The sequence below is a fragment of the Acanthisitta chloris genome, unplaced genomic scaffold (assembly GCF_000695815.1).
Source record: "Acanthisitta chloris isolate BGI_N310 unplaced genomic scaffold, ASM69581v1 scaffold33505, whole genome shotgun sequence".
In the NCBI taxonomy this organism is placed as follows: domain Eukaryota; kingdom Metazoa; phylum Chordata; class Aves; order Passeriformes; family Acanthisittidae; genus Acanthisitta; species Acanthisitta chloris.
The window spans coordinates 8,504-19,463 of NW_008672634.1; the positions used below are offsets into that span (position 1 = coordinate 8,504).

At 43.2% G+C, this 10,960-nt stretch overlaps 1 protein-coding gene across 1 annotated transcript; it reads right to left on the bottom strand.

Moving 5' to 3' along the window:
- Positions 1-7,938: 7,938 nt before the first annotated feature.
- Positions 7,939-10,952, bottom strand: LOC103802148 (insulin receptor substrate 2-B-like; the record flags this gene model as incomplete). Its single annotated transcript, XM_009074600.1, is given in 2 exon segments — positions 7,939-10,638; positions 10,641-10,952. Coding segments are annotated over 2 exon segments (3,012 nt in total), but the record flags the coding sequence as incomplete, so codon positions are not given.
- Between the last annotated feature and the right edge of the window lie 8 nt (positions 10,953-10,960).

Sequence of the window (10,960 nt, forward strand, 5' to 3'; positions counted from 1 at the left end):
ATCAATCACACGTCTGTCTGCAGGAAAACTTACAGAAAGGAAAAAGAAATAAAACAGGAAAAAAATAATCACATTCCACATCTAAAAGGGAGAAGTAAACACTGGGACATGCTCCTAACTCGGAGATACATGTTGGCCCACATTCCTCTTACCAAGATTAATATCCTGGCCAGTGTTCTGACATTTACCTCATCCTTTTCAAGTCATTTAAACCATTACAACCGCTGTATTTATAGCTCACTACCTTCCTTCGCTCCCTGCCGTGCTCATACCCTTCCAAGTGCCTCTACCAGCTTCCTCTCCTGCAACCGCTCTCAGCAGCCTTTTATCTCTCCCAGGCTGACTCTTATCTCCACTCTGCCAATGGTAGCAGCCTTGATCTCTATCTTACCCTCCACCCCAGCACATTAAGTTTCATCCATCTCTTTAGTTTCATCTTTACATTGTAAGCTCCTTAGGACAGGGACCAACACATTTACATTTGCGGCAGGTCCAGGGACCTCCATCCTGCCGACCTGTTCAGGTTCCACAACAAGCAGAGATCATGTCTGGAGCTCAAAGCTTTCATTACAGACTCTGTCGCAATATTGTCTGACTGACCTCAAGATCAAATCTCTACATTTTTTCGTCTCATTTCTAACTGATTTCCTGTTCACCACAATCTGCAATTTAAAAACATCTTGTTCCAAAAACAATTAAATAAAAAACTCACCCACCCCAAAAAAACATCACAGAGTGAAATACAGATGGCAAATACCTCCCAAAGTGTCTCACACAACAAAAAGCAAATACACTCTCGTTTGAACTCTACAGTGAATTCATTACCCAAACAACTTACAAGTTGTTCTAACAGATAAACTTAAGATACAAAATAATTCTACAGAAGAAACAGTATCTTTTGGCCCCTTAACCCATACTGGTTTAGACTTTACGGTTTTGACTTCAGAGAGTTTAAAAGCACGTTCATCTCTATGGATGGAAGTTTTACCTGCTTCCAACTTGTGCTGAAGAGGGCTCTGGGCCAACCCACCTGCAAACAGGCTCTGGTTACACAGACCAGAAAACAGAGGTGCCCAGACTAACAAAAAAAACCCCAAATCTTCCTTTCTGTATCACCTGCTTGTTTCTCTCAGCCATTTTAGTTCAATTGTCCACAAGGTCCCACAAAAGTCACCGAAACACCAGTGCCTGTCAATAGCTTAAAGAGAGTTTCCACACAAATGAGGTGTCCCATGAATCACATGAAGAACTTTGCTTGGACTTGGATGCAATCAGGTACATGTTTACCAACGATGCATCTGCTTCACGGTCACTAAGAACTTCCCAAACTCCTGCTAGACTAAGAGATCTGTGTGAAAAGCAGCACTAGTGTCCAAAAAAAAAAAAAAAATTCAGGCTCAAAAAATTATACTGCAAATTGGTCTGCTCAGTAGGAACCATAAACAATAAAGCAAGCTGGCTCGGCATAAGTACAGGAACAGAATGACACTATTCCCTGGGGAAGGAGAATATCACTCATCTGTGCCTCCATAAATTCAGAAGCAAATTTTACGAGGTTTTTTTTTAGGCACCTTTTAGTATTATTTCCCACAATTTTCAGAAAAAGATACAAAGCATTTTGATATCCTCAGTCACTCTACAAAATCCTGTTGTGCTAAAAAGGAAACCTTTCTCCAAGTATGCAGCATATTCATGAGCCTTTCCTACTCCAGCAAAAAGGAAACACTATACTTCTCTATTTGACGCCCTAAATAACAGTTCAATTTGGTACTGATAAAAGTTCATAACACATATGCCACACAGTGAATACTTCACGTAGCAATTAAAAATTTTCAATTTTTTGAGTCATATTTAATTGTATCATCACCTTGGAAATACAGCCAAATCTTATCTACATTACTTTCAGTATAAGCCACCTCTTTCAAAAAGCCTCAACTTCTTGGAAGAATAAAAAAAGATTATACCTCATGCTTGACTTACAAATCCCTGGCACACAACACACATGTACACACACACAGTCCCAATGGTTAGCATCCAACCATGTATTTAAATCAACAGAAAAATAAGGTTTGGAAATAAGCAACCTTTGCCCCCTAAGATACAGCTCATGACTTAACTAGGGCAGAAAATTCTTGCTAACAATCTACTAACACTGCTGCTCAGGAGGTAATGCTACACCTGAAGCAAGATCTCCACAAATCCAAACACTCATATGTTCAAGATCATTTAGATAAGATACTCAGCAACACCTCTGAAATGCCTTTGATGAGTCAGGCTCATTTACTTTTGTCTTCCCACTGCCCTCAAGTATGTCAGAAATCCCTCCTGATCACAGCTCTCAGCTAAATCGTAACCGTCCCCAAGCTGAGTGACCTTTATGGAGATGCAGGGTTTGATTAAAACTAGAACACACTTCTCCCTATTCCCCTTGCCATTGCTTTAACCTGTGAGACAACAGCGCAACCTGATCCTGGGACTGTTGTGAATATACAAAACCTAGACGTGAAAAGTAGTCAAAGAGCAAATTTTCAGGGTGGGCCATTGGCCAGCTTTCCAGCCAAGTCACTACATACCATTTAAGGATGAGTCATCAGAGAATACTACATTTTTAGGAGAAAACAGCAGTAATAATACATCCCCAGGTTCCAGAAAGCTTCACTCACTCTCACCTGCCTTTCAGTTTTATCACTCCATTCTCCTTTGAGCTGAAGAATGCCATGTTTGATTACAACAGTACTTCAAATAAAACTAGTTTGTTTCCTGCTTCAGATCAGAAAAACAAACTTGTTAGTGCAATCAACAGCATTCAGCATGTTTTTGGGAGCACCACAGACCCACAAACAGCACACACACGCCCCAAGGCACAACACAGTACTATAAGCTCTTTTTAGTACCACCCAAAACCTCAAGGTATAAATTCTCCTCCCAGCAATCAACATGAAGAAAATGTATTAAAGATCCTTTCATTAAGAAAAAAGACCATATGCAGAGAAAAAAACAACCCCAACCTCTACCTACTGCTAACACACTGCTGGACATACAAAACCCCCAAAGAAATACCTAGTGACAAACCACCCCAGTAATCACATGCTGAATACAGCCCCTGGAGAGACACCAAGTGCTGCCCACCTCCTGCAACTCCAACCTGCCACCCAGACACGGGAACAAGGAGCCCTCAGACATCACGGGAGGAGGGGAAAATGTCAAGTTGTAGAGGGAAAACTGCATTTAAGATATCAACAAAAGACTTTCAAAAAAAAACCACACCACAAAAAGCACTTTGAACCCATACTGGATTACACTCCCAGACCTCCACACCTCCTGCAGTGATGCTTTAAGCTACAAGACAGCTACAAGCAAGATGTTTTAGACTTCCAAAAAAGACGAATGTCACCATCAGCTGCAACTATGGATCTAAAGCCTGCAAAGTTGATTTCCAAAAGTACTTCAACACCGAGTCCAAGTAAGCACTCTCTCCAGTGGCTGGGGAATATTCTGGTCTCTGTTTTTCTCACCCAAGCCCAAGTAAAACCCAACTGATTCTCGGTCAAATATGTCACAATTAGCTCACTCCCACGGCACACGGCAAAAATCTGTTCTGCCTTCAGCAGCTCATATACGACTTGAGAAAGTTACCCTGGGTATTTTTAAGCATAGCTGTAAGTCACTCAAGACTGTTCAAGTAGCATCTGTTACAGCAAGATTCAAATGGTTTGGGCTGTTTGGGTTTTTTTAAGAATTATTTTCCCAGCATTACTTCAAAGCTGTAGGACACACAGCAGCGCTCGGATGTGCTGCAGTAAGGTTCTAAAAGCTATTTTTAAATGGGTCTTGCCTTAAGTATTCTGCCAATGCAGAAGAGCCTCAGTTTGAAGCAAACTTAGAAACCACCAGTCTGAAACCCAAAGGGGGCAGTTATTTGTCTTGTATCCCATAAACTATAATTTATTAGTAACAGCTAAAACTAGCAGCTTCTGAATATGTCAAAGTGTATATTGTTCGTTGTATTTTTCAAGATTTTGCATTTGAAATATGCAAGTTATCAGAAAGGATCTGGACAATTTGCAACACAAGTTTTGCTTTATGGCTGTACTTCTTTTTCTTCCTCTCAGCTCCCCAAAGTGTACACAAGACTCTCACCCAGGAGATTAAAAAGATGAGGAACCCTTAAATTATAATCCTGCTCTTTAGAGAACATCTGAAATAATATCTTAGCATAGTGTAAGAGTACCAGGTAGAGATAAGATTAAAGAGTGGGTGTAGAAGAGATGAGCTGATATTAAGCTGAACATTACATTTACTCTGAACAGTTGTTTTTTGAGACCAGGGTATCTTCCCAGGTTTAATATTTCTAATTAAGACTGAAGAAACTTGTATTATAGAGGACTCATTACGCATTTTATTACTGCCCCATTCTCATTATCCTCCTCGGTTTCTACAAGGTCCAGTAACAAGGTATACATTAGCTAAGCCCTGTTTGAAGTAGCTTTAGTGTTCTGTACTCCTAGCACAAAATTTCATGACTCAGATTCATGTAATCAAAACTGCAAACCGCTTGCTTCAATATTGTGTAACAATTTTGTGATGAAACTGTTTTGCTAATGACCTCCTTAAACTGCAAGCATTAAAAATCAGAACCTTATATTCTTTTTATCAGCATCATTATCAACATAAAACCCGAGCTCAGTTGTGTCTAAAAACCTCAGTTGAAAGTTTAATAACAAATCAGGCCTAGTTACCACTCCAAGTTCGTGCCCTCCCCCTCCTCTTCCCCCATCCATGTCATGAATGGAGAAGGGGATAAAAAAAAAAAAAAAGTTCGATTCACATCAGTGAACCTGAACCAGAAGTCGTTTGGGAATTACAATGAGGGGGCAGTGATGCATTGGAAATCACTCCACCACCCTCGGCAGTTAGGACAACACAGCTGAGTCACAGAACACAATATTCCACTTAAGCAAACAAAAAAAAAAAAAAAAAAAAGGAAAAGCAAACAATCCAAAGCTGGGAAGTGTTTTCCTTCCAGTAAAACTGCAGCTCAGGGAGAAGAGATTAAGTTCTCTACCTGACAGAAATTAATACCGACAGGATAGCTCCTTTCTAGGAAGTAAAGGGTAAATGCATCTGCTAAATATTTTCCTTAAGAACGGATTTAACCACAGAGCAATTTTTCAGAGATGCTGAAAAAGTGAGATGCAGAAGAAAAGGAAAGAGCACTCAGTTCTGCCAAGTCTCCAAAAGTACTAAAAATATCAGTTACCCAGAGGCACACTACACCTCTTCAGGAGACAAGAGGTTTAAGAGTGACGCTTCATTTTCACTATTCAAAATGGAATGTGCAAATGTTTTTCTGGATTACAAAAAACTTCTAAAATATTAAAATAAAAGCTTTATTACCATAGAGACTGCTAAGCTGTTTAAAGAATACAGAGTTCTAAAATAAAGCTTGCTATAGCTCAGAGACATGATTTACCACATGAATGTAAACAGGTACCTTTATAATCAGGAATCTGAAGTCATTCCCAAGAAACTGATATGCACCACCGATTTACAGTACTGCATTCAAGTCTGGAAAGCTGCTTTTAGCCTGGACTATTCCAAAATGTGTTCACCCCTCCACGAGCCACCTACAAGTGGCCCATGTCTGCACCTCACCTACCCTCCTACTACCTACCAGAAATATTTTATACTGTCTTTATAGGAAACTGTCAGGCCTTGTTTTGGAGAAGTGTTTTAGTTTTTCTTTTTAGGACTAGAAAGAAACCACCAACATAAGCTCTTACTGTTCTAATGCTTAATTTCCTGCCAAAGCCCATGTTTTTTTGCACAGACTTGCTTTTGCTTCATTTTAACCCATGCTTTGTTTCCAGAAAACTTCAATTCCCAGCAAAACCAGCAGCTGTTAAGTCTCTTCCCCCTCCACAACTCATAATAGACAAGGGAAAAACCCCAAGCACAGGGCTGTAGATATTTTGCTGCAGCAACAAGTAAGCAAAATGCTTATCAAAAATACAATTTCTAAACACACTACCTCTTGAAAAATATTTTCCAATGTAATGTTTACAGTACAGCTGAAAGGAAAACATCTTTGTTCACTTTTTTCCCCCTCTTCATTTTGTACAAAGTTTTACATGATAACACAGATTTTAGTCAGATGAGGAGAGTAAGACCAAGTTCAGCATTCTGCCTTTGGACGTGCTTATGAAAAAACCAAACCAAACAAAAATGAACAAAACCCAACACAAATCGGCTCTGGCATTCAGTGTGCTCTGACTTAGCAGATTTAGCAGACAAATTTTTGAAGTGCTGAAAGACTAACTTTGGAAAAAAAGGACTTCTTGGACTGGCAACTTTCAACGTCTTCTAAATTTGATTCCAACCAACAAAACAAAGCAGAGGGAAAAAAATCACTGAGGCAAACCACACATTTCTGAGCAGCCCCAAGCAGTGCTGCCAGACTCCGAATGGCATGCGAGCTGAGTCAGGCTTAGACCTTCCACTAGTAAAGGTTACACAATTTTAAGCTCCTGCAATACCTTCTGCCTTTAGACATTTAGCTTTAAAGCGAAACTAGGGGAAAAAAATATTTCGGTGTTTAAGACCGTAATTAAAAATACAAGAGTCAGCAGCAGCCTGCCCCTTTACTGCTTTCTCTGTTGACAGAGTAGGCAAGTATCAATGTCCAACCGCGATTAAACATTTCCTCTTAGTCCTCATCAATTATTGACTACACATACATTTGCAAGGAGATGAAAACATCATTTCCAACAGAAATGGTTTTCTACCGGGAGGGTGAATTACTGTAAGGAGTTCAGTGGGTCACTGACACCAAGCAAGGATTACTCTTTCCAAGTTCCAGCGCAGTGCTCACACACACTGCTGCTCAGCCAGGGGACACACACACCACCACTAACAGCTAATTACAAGCTTTGCTCCCACCACGAGAGCTTATCACACCAACAGCAGTGTCCCTCCTCTTCCCCATATTCTTCCCCCCCACCTCCAACACCCTTATTTTTTATGCACACCTCAAACTGCATTACCTTACTCTGGGTCAGACCACTGATAACTTGAAAGGCAGCAGCCTCCCCTCCCAAGTTCCAGACCTGGCAGACACTGCTCAGAGCCTGCTGTTCCTCTACTACCAGCATTCCTCACCTGGTACACCAAAGGCAGATCCCAGGGAAGAGCTCCTGCTCAGCTAAGCACTTGGACAGGACTAAATGGTGAATATGAAGGCCATGGGCTGCTGGAGACCCCCCACCCCCATGCTGGTCAGCCACCAGGAGAGACTTCTCCAGAGGACACAATGATGCCCTGGAGATCAGAGCTCAAATGGAGCCACCAAACCTTCAAGGGGAAAAGAAAAGCTGAGTTCTGTTTACATAAGATTCAGCTAAATAAATCTGGGCAGATTTGCACCAAAAAAAAATTCCTAAAACATGTATTTCACCTACATCTGTTAAAAAAACACTTAACCCCCAAGTTTTGAGGTCTAAACCAAATTTAGCAATTTTGAGCTTTCAAATGACAAAATACCAAGTTCAGGGAAAAAAGCAAACAGTCATGTAGTTATAAGGTAAGAGGAAGTAAACAGTAGTGAAGGCAAGAGCTGCCATAACCTCAGGACAAGAATCCACAATATAAAGTATCATTAATGCTTATGCTAGCAAAATTAATTTCTAAAAAACACAAAGCAGATGACAGTTTGATAGCACCTCTGACTGTCTAGAGGAGTCACATAAATCCTTTAGGCCAAGGCCCACATCCCCTTTCTCTGCTGTTCAGTGGTTTGGATGCTGCACTACGACAAAACTGGTTGTACTAGAATAACACAGGAGATTATAAAAAAAACATTTACCCCACTCTGCAGATAGCATTAGGCAGACAAACTAATTCCTACGGTTAAGCAAGCATGAAAGGGAAGTGCTTTTAAAGCTACAAACCTTTTCTAGCGGCGTTACACTTCAGCCCATCGGATCTGCTGAAATCTATGCTTACGTAAGCTCCGCTGTCCAAACCTGAAGTACCATTTTGGAGGTGGCAAGTTGGTGCTGCAGTACTTGCCTCACAGCTTATAGGGTCATCGCGCAAATTCAGAGCGATGTAGTTTAAGCCATTCTGAAATCCAGTTGAGGTATCCCTGGACATTTTTCTTTCCTGACCATCAGAAATGTTTTCATCCGGTTTTAACCACACGTTGTCAAATGAGGCAGAGCTGTGTCTTTTGCTACTATCAGTAAAGAAAGAGGATGAGGTGGTCACAGTCCCAGCAGAAGAGAAGGTTTCAGAACTGTGTCTCCTCCTGCCTTGAGGGTCGGCTCGAATCACTTTCGGTCCCATAGGAGGGTCAGAGCTAGGAACAGAGAAGCTACTGCTTCCAGCATAGCGATCAACAATGCAGAGTCTATTAACGATGGAGGACGGACTATCCATCTTTACACCGTTGTCGGATTCGGCGGCGAACGGCCGAGGAGGTGTTGCTGCCATGTTGAAGGTCATCTCGGTGTAGTCATCAGTCCTGTTACTCGCAGTGCTCACACAAGCAGTACCAAACGAGAGCCTGGTGTAGTCAGGATTTGACTGGTTTCTAGGAATACTGGAACTTGCATAAATTGAAATATCTGTTAGGGAGTTCGACAGTTCCTTCGCTACTTTCGGTGACTGTACATCCAGGTCCACACTCATGTAATCAGAGAGTGGGGACTGTCTGTGGTCACTGCTTGAGCCTAGAGATGATGGTGACCCCTCTGCAGAAAGGGAATAGGGTGTGTTACTTGCCTTTTCATTGAAATCAATATTTATGTATTCACCAGGACTCGCTGGCTCGGGTGGCACTGTACGATCATACATCCTGGGGATGGTATTGCTGCCCCTCGTCCCTAGGGGCAGTCTGGTGGGCCTGGCAGCCCTGTTCTGCACAAGTCCTTCATCTGAGCCTTTCACCGTCGGCAGTTTGGAGATGCCATTAGCCAGAGTCTCGCTGCTGACCCCTTTTACATTTTCTGGTCCACCATACAAAAGTTTTCCAGGTGAAGACATTGGAACATATTCGCTGTGGTCACCATTTTGTCCCGATAATGCCTTAAAGCTTCGCGGCAAAGAAAAATATGAGCTAAAACCTTTGGAAACAGAAGTGGTGTGAATATAATTTGAATCACCAGGGTGCTTTGGAGCCGAATTCCCAGGTGACATATCCATATACTCATTGTTTACAATCTTCTCATTACTTCCTTTAGACACAAATCCAGTTAAAGGACTCCGAACAGGTGAGGAGCTAGCCTTTGGAAACATCATCATATATCCTCGGGAGTCCACCTGAGATGGTGACCAGGAGTTGTTAATCTGTTTGGGAACAGACATGCTTTTAGGAGTCATTGGCAAATAATCGCTGGTGCTGGACAGAGAAGATGCAACTCCTGGCATCATTGGCATGTATCCATCATCCCTGGCTTTACTCCTACTTTGGTTACACACGGAATCAAGGTTAGTGCCACTGTACTCCAATTCATGGTTATCTTTCAATTTTGGTGTTTCAGAGTACAGTAATCGTCCATGATTTCCTGCAGCATCTTCATCTAACAAAGCTGTAGTTTGTGTTGTCTTCTGCTGCACTGCTACAGAAGTTGGTTTTGTTAGAGAGTAAGTTCTTTTCCTGAAACACTTTTCAGCCTCCATATAATCATCTCTCGAGCCATCGTCTACCTGTTGCTTACTCATGGACATGTACTCACTCAGGCAGTTCTCCTCCCTGATAGGTGGTGTGTTTCCCAGGGAATCCGGTGTGTTACTCCTGACTCGAAAGTACCTGAAATCTCCAGGGCTGGAGCCATATTCATCAGAAGAGATGAATCCCCCATCGCTTGGGGAACCACAAACAGATGAGCTGGAAGGCCTAGTCAGCATGTCCGAAGCAGAGCCATGGCCACTACTGGAAGAGACACTGATGGGACTTGTAGTGGAGGGAAAATGAGAAACAGGCAGTGAAGCAGACCTGGTGTGGTAAGACGAGCTAAAAGCTGCTCTCACGTACCTTCCACTCCCTTCTTGCCGGCCCAAATTCATCCTCGCAGTATTCAGGTGGATCAGACTCCCAGTCACTGACCTAAAAGGTCTATTCATGGTTCCTTCTCCTTCGCTGGACGTTCTGAAGCGATAGGAGTTGTTGCTTTTGGTGGTGGGAGGAGTCCCTCCGGCAACACTCTCAGTTCTAGATCTTCTCTGCAGGCCTGTCTGGCTGGGGGGCAGGTTGCCCAAGTGTCTCCTGGTGGTGATGAAGGAGATGGGATTGGTACCACTGCCACCGCCAGAAGACTGGCTCTTGCTTCGGGGCCTGAACTCTGCGAAGGCCTTTAGAGCTTTCATGGTCTCCAGAAAAGTCTCATGCATGTTCTGGGCAACCACTGAATCATCCACTTGCATCCAGAGCTCTCCAGGCCCAATAGAGGCGGATCTGCCCACTTCGATAAAAAAGAAGTTCTCTGAGTGTCCGCAGCGACGAATGTTCATGAGCTGCAGGTGGACAGAGGGCACCTCTGAGTTCAGCTTGACGAGGTGAATGGCCTTGCTGGAGAGGCACAACCTGTACACTCCAGTGAGGTTTTTGGTTTGTCCCAACCCTTTGGGCTTCACGTTGACCTCCCCCCCCTTTTGGGTTTCGCTTTGCCCTGCCACACCTCCTTGAACACAGTGCCGGGCCTCAGGGTGGCCCCGTAGTGCTCATCGTCCTCATCCACCTGCTGGTCCGCGTGGTCCTCCTGCTCCAGGAAGCCCCTCTTGCTCTGGCTCATGAGCTCGCTGATGGCCTGGTACCAGGCCTCCTGCTCGGCCTCGTTCTCAGCCAGCATGGCAAAGTACTCGTCCTTGGTGTACAGGGCGATGATGTGCTTGTGCTTGGCGTCGGCGCGGCGGCTCACGGTGAAGCACTGGTAGAGGGGGATGACGCGCTTGGGCGGGGGGC